At 42.6% G+C, this 17,760-nt stretch overlaps 1 protein-coding gene across 5 annotated transcripts in view; it reads left to right on the top strand.

Moving 5' to 3' along the window:
• Positions 1 to 17,760, top strand: part of LIN54 (lin-54 DREAM MuvB core complex component) — a 64,146-nt gene that overhangs the window by 36,994 nt on the left and 9,392 nt on the right. For 3 of the 5 annotated variants that reach the window (XM_039541951.1, XM_039541947.1, XM_039541950.1), the window contains exons 4-9: positions 3,180 to 3,325; positions 3,446 to 3,604; positions 12,692 to 12,908; positions 14,548 to 14,621; positions 14,828 to 15,025; positions 17,386 to 17,477. In XM_039541951.1, the coding sequence (XP_039397885.1) occupies positions 3,180 to 3,325; positions 3,446 to 3,604; positions 12,692 to 12,908; positions 14,548 to 14,621; positions 14,828 to 15,025; positions 17,386 to 17,477 (886 nt within the window). The remainder of the gene's footprint in view (positions 1 to 3,179; positions 3,326 to 3,445; positions 3,605 to 12,691; positions 12,909 to 14,547; positions 14,622 to 14,827; positions 15,026 to 17,385; positions 17,478 to 17,760) is intronic. The other 2 variants (XM_039541948.1, XM_039541949.1) reach the window with 2 other exon arrangements.

Raw genomic sequence — 17,760 nt, 5'->3', positions numbered from 1 at the left:
CCGCAACGCCGTTCGAAATTTGTTAGGGTCCTGCAAATAAAAAAAGGTTGAGAACCACTGAGACGATGTACATTCAGTGTTTAGTTCCATTGCCTACATAAATATAAAAATAAGATCTAGGAGATGCTGTAAATTCTCTCTTAAAACAAATATGAAAGATAAGGAGTCCACAGAGCTTGGAAATAGGCGGTTCTTCAACTTCTACCAGACTGACAGAGCCTTTTAGGCCCCAGTCCTGTGCAGTCTGATGACTTACTGAACTTTATGCATAAGTGGCCCATGAAAAGACGCAACTATCTCTGCAAGGTTCCTTTTAACTGTTTATCCATATAAGCTGTATGTAATAAGAATTACAACCCTTTTCTTATCTGGCTTTGCTTCCTGTTCCTTACTCCTGCACCTGATCTTCAGTTTAAGTAGTATTTCTTTGTCTTTTCCTGGTTTCCATGCTTTTCTGAAAGAAAGTAGCTTCTGCTTTCCTTTCTCCGCTCTCCTAAAATTTGGTCTTAAACTTCTAGATGGGAACTTTATTAATTGTAACTTTGTTTAAAAAAACAAACAAACAAAAAACTTTGCACAAAACCATATTAAATTTTCACTAGTAATATATGAAAGAGTGGAAATTAGCTAGGACCAGGACTATAGCAAGAAATTTACATGTAAGAACATGCCATTTTATAATTTCTGTTAAGTCTGTTTCCACTGCAGTTCTTGGAAGCTCTTGCATTGGAACAGAAACACAAAATCGACAATTACTTCAGTTTTTTTAAAAGATTTGTATTTCAACTTCATTTTTCTTTTAAACCAGTGTGCTAGAGAATCAGGACTTCTTTCTCTCAGTCCATGCAAGAAAAGCATCACTGATAGGTAGAACTCCTTCTCTGAAAAGGGGAAAAATGTTTCTAAAGATGTGTTCACCAAGCTTGCCAGCTGAGAGAGTCTCTGGCCTTCACTCACCGGGAGGGTGTGGCACGTGTGCTTGCTGATATTTTTAAGCTGACTGGGAGGATTTTACAACTTCTAGCTTTTAGCTTCCTAAAGTTTAAAGTAAATGTAAACAGTGAGCCTTCCAATTAGGAAGGAAGGAAAAACAAGAGTGGTACTCAGGGGATAGACAGAGAAGGGGAAAGCTGCTATCTTCAGAAAAACAAACTGGAAACATTGACAAGTATTGAAGGTGAGGTTTTTATGTCAGCTTTGTAAGAACATCATGTTTCTTCATTTAAGGGCTATTAGTAACAATGGAGTTGTATTTTTTTAATTGTACATTTTTACATTTACATTTTGTACATTTACATTTTTACTGAACTTATAGATAGGATCATTTTTTAATCTTGTGTATAGACTCCCTGGGGGAGGGGATTTTTCACTAGAATAATGCTGTTTCAAGGGGCTCATGGAACTCTGTTGACATGCCGTCTGTCATCTTACTGCTTAATTCTTTCTCTCGTCTTTGTCCCTTGCCTGTAGAGCAAATACTTTCATCTTAATCAAAAATTCAGGGGAAAGTAACATGGCTTTTTAAATATTTGGTGCTATTGTACATGGAAGATGTGAGCACAGGGGAGCAGTTGATCTCAGTAGTTCCCATTCCTGCTGGAGCACAGATTTGTAATAGGCTGGTGAACTGGTGTCACACCAGTTTTCCCAGTGTCATCGTTTCTTGCTCTGCATTCTGACTCCAATTGCCACCATTTCGCCTTTTATTTCCATTTTAATTATTTTGTTTTATTTCATTTTTTGTTCTGTCTCTCACCAATTTCCCCCCCACTGGCCCAGGGCCGGATTTAACTCCTATCGAAATAAATTAACGGGTGTGTTTCCAGTGACTTCATTGGACAGTAGATTGGGGCCACAATAGCCATAAGCTACTCAGTGTGGGCCTCCAGTGGTTGCTGGGTCAGCCTGGGCCACCTGCTGGCAGAAGAGAAGGTTGGGCTAGTGAGCTGCTCCTTGTACACATGTCCTGTTCCCAGGGGCTGCTGTAGGAGCAGGGTGAGAAGGCTTTTAAGGAGCCAGCTATCACAAGCACAGAGGTGTGTGTAGATCATTAACTCTGGATATTTTTTTAATCTAAGAAAAATGGATTATGACCTAATGCAGGCTGCCAGTTTTGGGGCCTAAACTCCTTAATTATATCCCTCTTAAGGTGAATGCAAATGAAAAAAATCCCTTTAGAATTAACAATTAGGTTGGATACTTGTATCCCTATTTTACGAACTATTTCTTACCAATATAAAGTCAGTCCCATATGAGCGTCAGCTCCTGCTTCCCACCACATCTGCTCTGCTGCCATCCTTTGTGTCCTGTTGATATGGCAGCAGGGCTAAATCAGCAGTGCACTTGCCAGCATCAAGCTGTATGTGACCCTCCATGTTTTCTAATAGAAATAGAGATCAGATAGTGGTGCCACTTGTTTAAGCTTGTTACCTTTGGCTGTCATGTCGGAGCAGATGTTTATTCAGGTTACACTTTGATCTGGGGATAGCACATTTACATTGCTCAGTGACACATAAAATACAAGAAACAAATCCCGAAGGAACAAACTTACAACTAATGTTTACAGATAAACTAACAAAAACTCTCCTCACCATCCTAAAATAGCTCATTTCTGCTGATTGGCTTTTTAATCTTTCAGTGGGTTGTCGTGAATACTCAGAATCATCTTCTGAGTGTGCTGGTCTTCCTGAAAAATGGGAAAGTCACTGGGTGTTTGCGCAGCAGGCATTTATCAAGAGGGCTGGGGCAGGGTGATAGTAAGTCTCATGCCAGAACTAGCTATTTGTGTAGGGCACCATGATGTCAGAATAGTGCAGAGAAGATTGAGCTAAAACTCAGCTCTGGGAGTAAGGAATAACCAGTGAAACATATTGAAAATATCAATGTAAATTTAACTTTTCAAGGTATTTTTAGACATGAGGTTTATTTGGAAAACTCCCAAAAGCAATGTGTTTGCTTCTAAGGCGGTTTTCCTTTGACTATTTCCTTGCCCATTAAACATGATCTAAATAACATTGGTGTCGTTCCACTGATATCAAGGTAACTTTCCCTTTGAGGTGGTGCTGAGATGCATAGGCATTCTGTTAGTGCCCATGATATGGAAATAAACCTTTTACTTGTAAGGCTGTCATAAACAAACTTACAAGTAATTAGGGTGACCTTGTGCCTCTTGTTTACAGGTAGGGTTCTTTCACAGACTGCTCCGGGAACACCACCAAAGACCATAACCATCTCTGAGAGTGGAGTTATTGGGCCTTCTTTAGGTTCTACAACGCAACAGACACCGAATAAAATAGCTATCTCCCCGCTGAAGTCCCCTAATAAGGTAAAACACCTTGCCTTTTGTGTAAGTGTGGTGTGTATGTATGCAGTGCACTGAAGAACTCTAGTAGTGTGGAATTGTTTACTGCAGAATTAATTTAACCAGCTTCTTCATTTTGCTCAGCAGCTGACAATGGTGTCGGTGGCCTCGCAGCCTCCTAACTCCCCTCAGAAGACGGTGGGTGTTCCTCTGAATGTAGCCTTAGGACAGCAGATCCTCACAGTGCAGCAGTCAGCACCCTCTTCCCCTGGCAAGGCCATAGTCAACCATACAACTGCTCAGGTATATATTGGCTTTCCTTGTACTATACGGTTTTATCTTCCATGAGTCAGCTTCAATTTCCACTCTCTGTCTGAGAGCACTCAGCTGTCACAGGGTGTTCTTGTTCATGGGGACTGCCAGCCACCAGAAGCATCACCCTGTGGAGCAGGCAGTCTTACTACCCAGGGCCAAAATGAATGCTATTAAATCTGAGATCACTAGGCGTTCAGAGGGAAGTCAAGCAGTTGGACAATGACTTATCAAAGCTGGGGAAGTGAATGGTCCATCAGCTGCTTTTTAAATAGAAGAACAAAAGCTAAATCCATAAGTATGTAAAAAGGACTTTAAACTTGTTTTACTGGTTATCTGTAGAAAGCCTCTCTTTTTGGTTTGACTGCAATAAATTTGCTTTAGGCTATTTTCCTGCCTCTTAGAACTGCACATATGTGGCATTATTTTGTCTCATCAAAATGATGGAAACTGAAATATGGGTAAATAAAAGTAAGAACAGCAGTTACTAGGAAGTGCTGCAAATTATTTTCCGTTCTGAGGCACTTACGTGGCATCTTCACTAGCTGCTTGGGTTTAAGGGAGAGTTCAGAATGTAGGGCTTGAATCTCAGAGGTTTTGCATACCTCCTGGGAGATTGGGGGCACTCTGCTCGCACTCCTGTCCCTGTTCTTTTATTAGTTGTCCCCCGAAATTAGTGGGTTTCTGAGGTCCTGTAGATCCTCCTCTTAGGCTGGGGGGGGGGTGAATCCTTTAGCATTGGGCGGGCTTCTGCCCGCCCGGTTCTCAGAAACCCAATAGATTCATTCCGCAATTTCACATTTGAGTTCTTTCAGAACTCTTGGGTGAATGCCATCTGGTCCCAGTGACTTGTTACTGTTATCAATTAATTCCAAAACCTCCACAAATCAAGCCCTAATCTGTAAGGCTGTACCATTTCTTTATACAGAATTGTTTCTTCTTTCAAACTGTGGTGTCTTCCACAAATACAGAAGTCTTTGAGCAGGCCAATCCAGTGGCACTGAACTCAGGGTTTTCAGGCTGTTGAATACAATGTGATAGCAAAGGCTGTTTTTGAAAACCCGCTACTTCTTCCACAATTTGTTGCGAGTGGAAAAGGAATAATGTGTTCAAAATCAGCTGAAGAAGATGCAGAGTGAGCCCGTTTGAGCCTTTTGGGGAATGGAGGTTTTCCCTCATAACTTTGCAAACTGATTCATTGCCTATTTCATATCTTCTCTGTTTATTTTTTCTTTTATTTTACTTGGTACTAACACACTATCAGGTTGCCCCACTACAGGTCCTGATTGTGCAGCTGTTACGCACATGAACTCCTGTAGAAATCAATGGGAGTTCTGTGCCAAAATTGCCTGCAGAACTGGGTCCATAGTGAGCATTAGCTCATACCAAGTTTTAGGCTGTGTATTGCAGGAGCCTGTAGTTTCAGTACACAGCACTTCTGCCAAAGATCACTCATTTATCTCTGTAGATATGTGTTACTCTCACCATTGTGCTACTTGAGCCTTATTAGGCAGATGATATTATCTGGTTTGCATCTTCTTATTTTATTAAGGACTGGAAAGAAGCCTGGATTGTGGTTGAGTAAATTGAATTTTAGCAGCAGAATATCTTGATCAATTTGTGTAAGTAATAAGGGACAGGCACACACAAGTAAGGAAAGAGCTAAGGCTGCTACTCTGTTTTCACTGAGAACACTTGGTCGAAATACTGCAGGTCTCTCATTTTGGCATATTGGAATCCCCAAGTACCAAGGAACAATGGACATGGAGCCTTGATCTCGAAGGCACTCATGAAACTATTGCAAAAGCTGATTTAAAACCAGAACTGGAGTCTAATATCTAGTGAAATCAAACTCTGAACCTTTTTTGCTTCCTCCAGTATCTGGTCCCACACCCTTTTTAGGATGAACAAATATCTCACTCACAAAAGGAATCAGAGCTGAAAATAGAGAAAGCTGTCCACAGTTTGTGCTTGCAGAGTATGCTGTAGAAAAGAATCAAGTATCTCCCCAAACTGCCATTCATTTGCCAGATGATACTCTGTTGTATTATATATGGTAAAATAAGGGATTTCCGAACAGCATCTATTTGTTTGGTAGCTCCAAAAGCTAGAGATAATACAAGCTTCTGATGCATAATAGAGACTCTGTACTTCTAGACATCTAGAACTAACGCGGTGTGGCTCAGCTTGTCTATCTTGAGAGCTGGCTGTTGGCTTGTTGTGTGATATAACAAGACATCACTAGCACCTCTGTTAGGTGGTTTCCTCTTCGTTTCATTTTTTCCCTTTTAAATTTCATCTCAGACACTCCGTAATTATCCTTATAGTAAGAAGCACCATGCAGTGCTGAAGATTGACAGGACGATGGGACAGTACAACCCCAATAAACATTCTAGCTCAGCTTAAAAAAAATTGTTTCTTTTGGTGAAACAGCTATCTCTCAAGGTTGTCTTACTACCAACATTTCAGAGTGGTAGCCATGTTAGTCTGTTTCAGCAAAAAGAACGGGGAGTACTTGTGGCACCTTAGAGACTAGCAAATTTATTTAGGCATAAGCTTTTGTGAGCTAAAACCCACGTCATCAGATGCATGCCAAGAGTGACCAGTGTGTCTGACCAGGTTAAAAAAACAAGGCGGGTGAGAATGTCTTTTATTGGACTAGGTTCTGTTGGTGAAAGAGACACGCTTTTGAGCTACACAAACTCTTCTTCAGGTCTGGGCAAGGTACTTAGAGTGTCACAGCTAAATACAAGATGAAACAGATTGTTTAAGTAGTTAACAGGCATTCTAAGAGATCATTCAAGGTGAAGTGGCCCGTAAACATCTCTGCAGTCATAGGACAAAAAAGGGGGCTTAGGCGGTTACAAATCATTGTAAATCTGTAACCCACTGATGCCCGCTTTTCCATCCTATGACTGCAGAGGTGTTAACGGGCCACTTCACCTTTTAAAATATGTTAACTACTTCTTTTTAGAGTATGTGGGATGTGCCTCCTCTGGCACATGACCAGGATTCATCACCGAATTTGGTCTGCTGGTTGGATCATTAGCTGCCAGACCCAGGCCGGGTACTGACTTGGAGCACAACATGAATGCTGATCCATGCTCTCCTGTTAATTACTTATGCTAAACAAACTGTTCCACCTTGTATTTAGTTGTGACACGCTGAGTACCTTTTTCAATAAGAGCTCTGTGTAGCTTGAAAGCTTGTCTCTCTCATCAACAGAAATTGGTCCAGTAAAAGATATTACCTCAACCATCTAGTCTCACTAATATCCTGGGACCAACATGGCTACAACAACAATGCAAACAGGTTAAGAAAGACAGCCTCTTCAGCGCAGCCTAGTGGGTATATATTCCAATCACACAGTACATCAGAGGAAAATCTAATGTAGCAATGATTGCTTTGCCCAAGATGAACCAAAGTATCCACAAATAGCTATGGTTACATACTTCTTCCAAATACAATGTCTAATAAAGATTTTATGGAAGCATGAACTAAAGGCTCAAATCTTTCTCTTCAAGGACTCGTTGATGCTTTTTCTGTATTCTGTTCAGGAAGGACTGTGGTTTTCGTGTCAGACTAAGACATCCGTTTATAGACTGTCTTCCAAAGACTTAATTTCACACCATATGTTGACTGAATAGTGTAGGCGGGGGCTTTTCTATGTTGGAGGGATTGTTGTGGTCTGGCCACAACAGGATGCATGTTCTGGCATTGTCTTGTGGTTCACAATTCCCAGCAAAACTTATGTAGTGTGATATTAGGTATGTTGGATGTCATGCTGGTTCTTTCTGGGGAGGTAACTTCCTTCAGGTCTCATCAAGAGCCAAAATATTAACTTAGGGTAGGTCTATACTTACCTGCCGGGTCGACGCATAGCGTTCGACTTCTCGGAGTTCGAACTATCGTGTCTAATCTAGACGCGATAGTTTGAACTCCGAACGTGCTCCCGTAGACTCCGGAACTCCACCACTGCGAACGGCGGTGGCGGAGTCGACGGGGGAGCCGCGTACTTCGATCCCACGGCATCTGGACAGGTAAGAAGTTCGAACTAAGGTAGCTATTCGCGTAGCTGAAGTCGCGTACCTTAGTTCGACCCCCCCCACCCTAGTGTAGACCAGGCCTTAGTCTTTTATCGCCGGGACAAACCTTAGTGCAGGAAAACCAGCCTCTTCTGAAAATAGCCATGCAGCTGTGCAATGTAGAAAATGTGACTTCTAGGCACTTAAGGGAACATTTTTAGTTAGCTCTAAAGCAGAAGAAATGGGTTTCACATTAAGCGAGGCAGCACCATTAGATTTCCAAAGGGGTTTCCTGTTTGTATGTAAGAACTGAGTCTCTATTTTTGCTTCTCTTTGCTCTGAAAATAGCCTTTTCCTGTTGGTGTTTAAATTTGCCGGTAAGTCTGTGTTGCTAAAATACGAAACGGCAATATATGCTGAACCTGATGACTTCCACCTTTGATCAGTTACATTATTCATTTAAGTATCAGAGGGGTAGCCGTGTTAGTCTGGATCTGTAAAAGCAGCAAAGAATCCTGTGGCACCTTATAGACTAACAGACGTTGTGCAGCATGAGCTTTCGTGGGTGAATACCCACTTGCATCCGACAAAGTGGGTCTTGCATCCGAAGAAGTGGGTATTCACCCACGAAAGCTCATACTGCAAAACGTCTGTTAGTCTATAAGGTGCCACAGGATTCTTTGCTGCTTTTGTTATTCATTTAGCGGTAAACTTGGTTGCTGACTTGCAGAAAATTGTCCGCTTAGGAGCATCCCACATGAGGCCCTCACTGTATTTCAGCCTAGCAAAGTTTACAGGCTGCTTATTAAAAAGGACTAGTGTAGGGCCATATGTTCTAATTGCATGTATAAGTAGGGGCGTTGCCAGCAGATCAAGGGACGTGATCATTCCTCTCTATTTGGCATTGGTGAGGCCTCATCTGGAGAACTCTGTCCAGTTTTGGGCCCCAAGCTACAAGAAGGATGTGGTAAAATTGGAAAGAGTACAGCGGAGGGCAACAAAAATGATTAGGGGGCTGGAGCACATGACTTATGAGGAGAGGCTGAGGGAACTGGGATTGTTTAGTCTGCAGAAGAGAAAAATGGGGGAGGATTTGATAGCTGCTTTCAACTACCTGAAGGGGGGTTCCAAAGAGGATGGATCTAGACTGTTCTCAGTGGTAGCAGATGACAGTACAAGGAGTAATGGTCTCAAGTTGCAGTGCGGGAAGTTGGATATTAGGAAAAACTTTTTCACTAGGAGGGTGGTGAAGCACTGGAATGGGTTACCTAGGGAGGTGGTGGAATCTCCTTCCTTAGAGGTTTTTAAGGTCAGCCTTGACAAAGCCCTGGCTGGGATGATTTAATTGGGGATTGGTCCTGCTTTGAGCAGGGAGTTGGACTAGATGACCTCCTGAGGTTCCTTCCAACCCTGAGATTCTATGCCTGACCTCAGAGTATTGATCTTCTGCAGTTGTGTCATTAGTAGCTGACCAGCAAATGTTTTGCTTATGGAAACAAAATGGCTTGACTTTAATAAAGACCATATCATTAACTACATTGAATGTTATTCTGGAGTAGCAGTTGAATGCTAATGACTTTCTGTGAATGAGGTATCTGTATAATAAAATTCCAGGATTGTCGTTCTGTCTGTGTGTCACTTTGAAGCTTGGAAAGTCTGAGTCAGTGTGAGGTGATGGAAACAGGTATAAGTATGGTTTAGAGCTTTTTTTGTTAAAAATATCACTAGGTTCAGTCATCACTGGGATTTGCTGTCTGGTACTCTCTAGTTTTTTAAGTTCCCAGCCATTGCCGGCTTTTTTAGACATGTGGCTTTGTCATTGACACCCATGCGATTGCATAGGCTTTCAGGTACTAGTACATTTTGTAATGGCTAGTAAATTCTCAAGTCTCTCATCCTTGCTCTAAAGATTCCTTTCACAACAGTAATACCTTTGTTAATTTTATTTGTTAATAGTCTGTTAATTTTGTTGCAATTAACATGACATGAAATTACACTTTATTCAGCCATCTACCTATCATCCCTTTCCAAGGTGTCTTGTAACTGTCCAGAAACATGTTATATGCAGTGTTGTTGTAGCAGTGTGGGTCCCAGGATATTAGAGAGACAACGTGGATCACGTAATATTTTTTAATGGATCAGCTTCTGTTAGTCAGAGAGAGGAGCTTTCCACTTTGTATGTGAGCTTATGTGTTGAATACACTTGAGATGCTGAGGGGTTCCTACGGTCAATTGGCAAAGGGTTCATTGTAATGTTACAGCAGCTCCTATCAGACCTGAAAGCTCATTACACCCAAAGCATTACTGTCATGGCATTTATCTATAAAGAATGTTGTGTAAGATATCATATGAAAACAATTATATTAATGACCAATGTATTAAAAGTGAAATGTGTGTCTGGATACTTCCTGATATTATGCTTTAAGCTAAGTCTGTAACCAAAGAAAAAACGTGTTTTCTTCCAGACAGGAGGGGAAGATAGTTATCTCCCCCTGTCTCTGATGTAAATTAAGCAGGTTTAGCCCAAGACAATGGGGATTATATTTGCATACTGAGTCAATAGGAAAAGCAAATTAACTGAAGATCAACATAAACAGCATGTCAGCATGGCGTCTACACCCCAAAGAACAAACAGCGGGGGAGAGAGACTTTGTCAGGAGGTATGCTTCGAAGGATACATTTCAAAGGTGAACTGGCCTATAAGAAGAGTGGGAAAAGACATGATGTTTATCCATTTGCTGAGGAAACCTCTTGTAGGGTGTAGGTGACTTGAAAATCTGGCTCCTGGTATAACTGAATACTAGCAAGCTCTCCAGGAAAAGTTTTAGGTGAGAGACTGTTTTAGATAAGCTTAACTTGCTAAAGTTAAGTTCTATTCTTGTAGAAGCATGTTCTATTTTTTGTTTTATTTGTAACCATGTCTGTTTCTATTAGCTTTGCTTAATATCACTTAATTCTCTGTTCTTTGTCAATAAACTTATTCTTGGTTTTACTTGTAAATTCTTCTCAGCATTGTAATACTAAAGGGTGAATTCTCAGGTGAGCTACTTGGTAATTTCTGTGAGCATCCAGTGACGGGCTGGAGGAGATTGTTTGATCGGCTAACAGACAGGGAGGTGTCACCTAGTTTAGTTCCAATAAGTCTCTTTTGCTCAGGCAGTGGGGTAACAAGTCCACCCATAGTTCTGGGCTCCCTGAGAAACTGTACAATACCAGAAGTGGGTATTCACCCACGAAAGCTCATGCTGCAGAACGTCTGTTAGTCTATAAGGTGCCACAGGATTCTTTGTTGCTTTTACAGATCCAGACTAACACGGCTACCCCTCTGATACTGTACAATACCAGTGACGCAGCCTGGTCTTGACTGTTTTGTCTCTCCATTATGTGTATGTTTGATAATACGAACTATGGTTTAAGGGCTTAAATACACTCTAGATCTCATTTTCAGATCAAATCCTGCTCCCTTTTTAAACCTTTGTTTAATGAACTGTTGCTTATTGCTTGGATACAAGCAATCAATGGACCATAATTAAGTCACCTGAATGTTATAACTTTCAGGGTCTGATCCAAAGTTCATGGAAACAATGAAAGGCTTTCCACTGTCTTCCATGAGATTTGGATCAGGCCCTTTAAAGAACACACGTTACATTTCATATAGTAGCGAAGTTGTTCTCTGACACTGGTCAGCCCTTAAAGGAGGAGAGGAAATTCTCTGCCCACATCGGTCTGTCTATGGAAACAGCACGTTAGCTATAGCTGTGATTATAGATGATGTTTACTCTGAATTGCTCTTGATAATTAAGGTTACAGCACAAAAAGATTTAAAAAATACCCCAAGAAACAACTTGCTCATAAAATCTATTGAGTGGGTTTATGCTTGCAGTGGAATATGAGTAGATCTGGTCTTCGCTTCTGCCCAGAACTGTAGCTGGTGAAATTTGGAAGATGAAGAGGGAATAGGCAGCTAGGCTGGAAAAGAAATTGAAATATCCCATCTAGACAAGACAGTTTCATGGCATTAATCAAAATTTTCGCAGTGGGACTGAAGAGAAAAGAGCAGATTTTAGAAATGTTACAGAGGAAGAAGGAACAAATTTTGTAAGAGCCTGGATGCGGGGAGAGAAGGTAAACAAGGGAGTCAGGGTTTGGAGCTTGAGAGATGGGGAGGATGGAAAAGTTGTTAGCGGTGATGGAGAAAGTCAGGTGAGCAACAAATGTGTATATTTAAAATAAATACATGCTCTCTACTCAGTGTGTAGGTTGAGAAAAGCCTGAAATAATGAAGTCTCACATGTTGTAAATGTTCTGCTATCCTGGACTGCGATTTCACATGCATGCTGCCTACCAAATTCCTTTCCTGCTTCCTCTCCCCTTTTTAAAATGCTTTTTGCTCTGGCTTCTGCTCCTGATTTCATGGATTTAAACTTGTTTACCATGTTCTCAGTACTTCCCATTACTTCCTTTTTGTCCTTAGCCAGCCCACACACTATTGCCCACTGCTTCAAAGCCTCAAGGTTCATAGCCTCAGTTCCATTTCCAGTCGGAGGCTGCATGGTGACATGTAGGCTTCCTATACTGAGCTGTGGAAGGGGATGCTCTACATAGGCAGAGCTGAGTGGTGGAGCGACAATGCCAGAGTGGGGCATCCACTTCCACACAGACTGAAAAATCATAAAATTGAATTTGTTTTTATTCACAATAGTTTGGGTGAAAGCTCTTTCTCAAAGTGTCTGCTGTATAGTTTGTGTTTATTTGACATTGGCTCTTGATTGAGTGACAGTTGGTTTTGCTTATATAGATGATTCTGGTTATTTGGGAGTCTGGTATAATGGATTGAGAATGGGACCGAGCTCCCTTGGTCTTGCTACCGACTCGCTCTGTGTCTTGGGAACTTAACCTTGCTGTGCCTCGGGTTTTCAGTGGATAATAGTGACGTGCTTCACAGAGGTACTGGGCGGGTTAATGAATTGTTCACTAGCAAATGTAGGGATAGAAACAGTGACACTTCCCTACCACTGTCAGGTAACGTTGTGCTGCCTGTGTTGTTTAACAGGCTGTGAAGTCAGCAGTACAGACCATCACTGTGGGAGGAGTGAGTACATCTCAATTTAAGACCATAATTCCCTTGGCAACGGCCCCCAATGTTCAGCAAATTCAGGTACCTGGAAGCAAATTCCACTATGTCAGACTTGTTACGGCCACAACAGCCAACAGTTCAACCCAGTCAGCCAGTCAGAATCCTAGTACCAACACACAACCTCTTCAGCAAGGTCAGTGGTGTCCATTCATACCCTATTTTATTTGTCTAATTTAGGTTTATTAAGCACTAACAAATATCTCCCCCCACCACCACCACCACACACAAAGGGTAAATAAACTGGCAAATGATATAAATCTGTGGCCCTGGCCAGCTGTGCTAGTTTTGTACCAGGCCCCTGGCTTTGAAAGGCTCTGTATTACCAACTCCAGGATGCATTTGGAAATGCTCTGATGTTCAACTCCTCATTCCCTAGAGACTGGCTCCTGGGGTGCCTGATATGCTGTTGTTCCCAGGGAAGAATGTCAGCCACTCATCTGCTTGTTGGGTGATTGTTGCAAGTCTGATACCCTGTCCCTACCTCGGTATGCCCAAATGTGAAATCTGGGCAGTGCCATATAGGCCTCACTGGGATGTTGTGAGGATTAATTAATGTTTGCCCAGCCTGTTGAGATCCTTTGATAGACAGTGATTTAGAACTGCAAAGTACCCCTTGTTTTTACCATGCATTTTCTGGTGATGGTGATGGAATGGACAGTAGCAACCAGAAGATTTCACACCTGTTCTCCTCTTTGCATATTTACATACCACTCCCATTAATGCCAAGAGGAGCTCTGCACATAGACTGATGAGAAGTGTTGGTCTTAAATGTATGCAGTTTGCTAGGTGTCAGTACTGAATATTTAGTAAATATGTTATGTTGGCATAAATTAAAGGGCAAGGGGAATACGTTGGTGAGCAAAATTAGGGGAGAAAAGGCTGCCTAGAGAGTCTTGTTTAAGGGGAAAATGTAAGATCCAATTTGACCATAAATGTAGGTTTTCTGAAAACAAACTTCGACCAAACTTTTAAGACAATTGTTTTGAACAGTTGCCAGACATTTATTTTGAACTGTTCCCATGTATTGTATAAATTCCAATAGAAAATAAAACCCTGTAATGTTTTAGTGCAGACATTGCAGCCTAGTGCTAATACTATGGTAAACTGAAAGTGAAATAGATTAGAGTGAAACTGTTAGTTTTTGCATTTCTTTCTTTCCACTTGGACAACCAGCATAAATAGTGAAGAGTTAATCCAGTTTTAAAAATCTTTTGTTCCTTACAGTAACACTGGTTTTAAAAAAAAGTTAGGTTTTTTGATCTACCAGTATTCTCCCCAGGGCCTGATCCTGAAAACACACACTTCTCTTTATGCGCTTGAGTAACCATCATTCGTTGGTGCTTCTCATGTGTGTCAGTGCTTGACTGGGGCCTAAGTGAGAGAGATCTAGAGAATCAGCTGGCAATTGCTTGCAGAACTATGTTTCCTGCAAATAACAGGGTTTAGCTCTGTTTTCAAAGAGCTACTGGAAAAAAAACTAATAAAATAATCACTTTATAAATTAAGTCCACTCTCAGTGCACAAGTTAAAATGTAAAAACAAATAGAACAACAGTAAATAAACTAAAATAAACAGGATGGAACCCAAATAAAATGTTACAAGCATAACCAAAATACATTTTAAAAAGGCAATAAACCCCACCATCTTACACACAAAAATAACTATTTATTCTATGTATGTGAAAGTGATAAGTTGCTTCAGGATTACATTCTAGAAACTCTTTATAAATGTGCACATATAGTGTGACATCGGATATTGTTTCTTTTAACCAGCTAAGCCAGTGGTGGTGAACGCAACTCCAGTGCGGATGTCTGTCCCAATAGTACCAGCTCAGACTGTCAAACAGGTGAGTTCAACATGAAATCCATATTGTAGTCTCACTTCAGCTGGCAAACAGATGTCAAAATTCTGACTCTGGAGGTAAAATAAGATGATTTACATTGTTCTACATGGATTCTTGTCTTCAGAATGACTTTTTAAAAAAATGTAGTTTTCTGCAGCGGATAAAAAATGATATGTTGACAATGTCATAAAGATTTCTCCTCTTTCCAGGTGGTGCCCAAACCAATCAACCCAACTTCACAGATAGTTACTACTAGCCAGCCACAACAGAGACTTATTATGCCAGCTACTCCACTGCCACAGATACAGCCAAACCTCACTAACCTCCCGCCGGGCACTGTGCTGGCGCCAGCACCTGGCACAGGAAATGTAGGCTATGCAGTTCTTCCAGCTCAATACGTCACTCAGGTATGGTGTTAGCACAGGGCAAAATGATGAAATGGTTTTGGTCGCTTCCTTCAATTTAGGGCTTTGGCTTGTCCTTTGCCAAAATGTGGTCCAGAATCAGAATGAAAAGGAATGGGAATTAAATCCATGATTTAAGATTGAAAAGGTCCAGCAACATTGTAGACGGTCCGGTGTGGGGCTCGGCCCTCTCAGGTGCGGCTGGGAGCCAGGCCGCCTCACTATGCGGGGCTAAGTAAGCAGCTCAGTGTCCAGAGTCCGAGCCCTAGGTCAGGGCGGGGCAACAAACAACAGTTCACAGGTTCAGACCCTCGGGCAGGGGCTGAGCAAAATAAACAGTACTTCAAGCCCAAGCCAGGGCGAGGCAACAGATAGCAGTTCTGGGCTCAGACCCTCAGGCAGGGCTGAGCAAAACAAACAGTAATTGAAGCCCAAGCCCTCAGTCAGGGCTGGCAACAAATAGCAGTTCAGGGGCTCAGGTCCTCAGGCAGGGGCTGAGCAACACTGGTAAGTCCAGGCTTCTATGCCTGAGTGTGGGTGTGAGGGGGAGACTGCCACCCGTGAGTGGGAGTGGCAGGGGGGACACAGGCCCACCCACTCCACTGTGTCCCAGCCCGGGGCCCTAACAGCGGCAGTTAGTCTGCTGCTGTGTCGGTGGGGTCCTGACCGCAACACACCGACATTGGCTCACAGTCTGCTGTAGCCAGACTGGGGTCGGCTACCCCCGGGCTACTTCCCAGCTCCCCCTCCATGGGTACCTGCTCATCTCTGGTGTCCAGCGCTGGGTCCCACACCATGGGCTCCTCGTGGGGCTGAGCGCTGGGTAGGTCGGGCTGCTCCTCAGGACGCGGGGCGAGGGGACGCTCAGGCAGCTCCTCAGGGTACCGGGCTCGGGGAAGGCTCGGCCAGTCCTCCTCAGGGTACCGGGCTCGGGGAAGGCTCGGCCTAACCGGAGCTCGGGCAGCAGCGTCTGTCCTCTCTGGCAGCCAGGCAGCAACTGAGCGCTGGGGCCGGGCCTTTATACTTCCTGTCGCGCCCCTTGACTTCCGGGGGGCGGGGACAGGCGGCGGTGGCTCCGCCCACTGCGGCGGCTGTTCTGGCTCAGCCCTCTCAGGTGCGGCTGGGAGCCAGGCCGCCTCACTACAAACATGTACAGGCATTTTTGTTGGCATGCTGCATATAATTGGTAGAGACCTTACAATTCTTTCTGCAGCGGCCTGCCTTATGTAGGTAAAAATATCTGGAACAACACAGTACACGAATGGCAGGAGGGAAATGACACAGCAAGATCTTTGTCCTTGGTACAAAGAAGCAATGGAAGAAAGACAATAGGCCAGATTTTCTGAAGTGTCCAGCACTCACGGTGGGTGCCAGATTTTTTAAAAAGAACTCCTCCTATTTTTTGGCATCTGAATGAAGTGGCCAGATTTTCAGAAGTACTCAGCACCCAAATAGCTCATATTGTTCTCAGAGGGAACTGCTGGCAGCCAAGCACTTGAGGAAATGTGGCCACTTCATCTAGATGCCTAAAAGGGAGCTGTTACAGGCGGAGCTCTCTTGAAAACCTGGCCCAGTGCAGAAAAATAAATGTACACTGAGAAAGCAATGAGTAAAAAAATACAAAGCCGAGCCACCTGCAGGGGATTCTGATAAGCGATGCATGAGGAATGCTCCTGTAGTATGTGCTTCCTAGGAGAAGGTCCTGGGTGCCTAGGTCTTGCTGCTCAGATTTCTTGCACCTAACTCATCATGGCATGAAACAAGGTGTGCAGGTAAACCACAGTCAAAGGGAGTGCAAATCAGCCTTGGGTTCTTATTTTTGTTAAAGTAAATTCTGAATGGAGGTTGCTTCAGTGATTTGTGTGACTTTGCTCGGATTCATCCCTGGTAGCACAGGTGCAGTGATCAGGCACCAAGATCCACTCTGTAAAGAAAGAAAAGGGATGTGATTAAAGGGGTGAGAACCGTTTGTAACGCCAAGCTTTCACCTGGTGGGTGCAGGCACTCCTGTAGATAGCTGATATACAAACTATTGGTAAAGCATTTTAGCATCCGTCTGACTAAAAGTTATTACATAATGTAAGTAGCTTAAAAATAATGCAATCCAAAGATTCTAAGATAAAATGGATAAAAACATAATGTAAAATAGACCAGGACATTTCTGCTGAATATAGAGTAACCCTTAGACTGCTTAGGTCTTGTGAGTTTGTGAAACCTTCAAACCATTCACAAACGTGTTTTAGGAGAGTACATGATGCATACAGCAGTTTCAGAAATGCTTACTAGAAACTGTGTACTACAAAGCCTGTTGTATAAAATTATAGAAGCTACAGAATATACATTTATACTTTGTGTTTTGTTAGCTACAGCAGTCATCATACGTATCTATAGCAAGCAACACTGGTTTTACTGGGACATCTAATATCCAGACCCAAGCAAGGCTACCGTTCAATGGGTGAGTATTTTGAAAATACTTTTAAAAGCTTGCCACAATATCTCCCCAAAGGATGGTAAGGTGATGTATTTAATTAGGACAGACTATCTGTCTTTGAAGAGGTTTTTAGGAAAAATTAGCACGGTGGGGTGGGAAGGCTGCAATCTGTGCTATGCTGTTCTTGTTCTGTGGCTAAATAAAGAACATCTGTTTCTCTGGCTGTCAATCCAGTGCCTTTTACCATCACTAAACTCGGTCAAAGTCAAATCTTGTATTTTTTTCCCCAATCCCATAGAGGGAGTTT

Source organism: Mauremys reevesii, linkage group 5 (genome assembly GCF_016161935.1).
Source record: "Mauremys reevesii isolate NIE-2019 linkage group 5, ASM1616193v1, whole genome shotgun sequence".
Classification (NCBI taxonomy): domain Eukaryota; kingdom Metazoa; phylum Chordata; order Testudines; family Geoemydidae; genus Mauremys; species Mauremys reevesii.
This window is presented reverse-complemented; position numbering and strand designations above follow the sequence as displayed.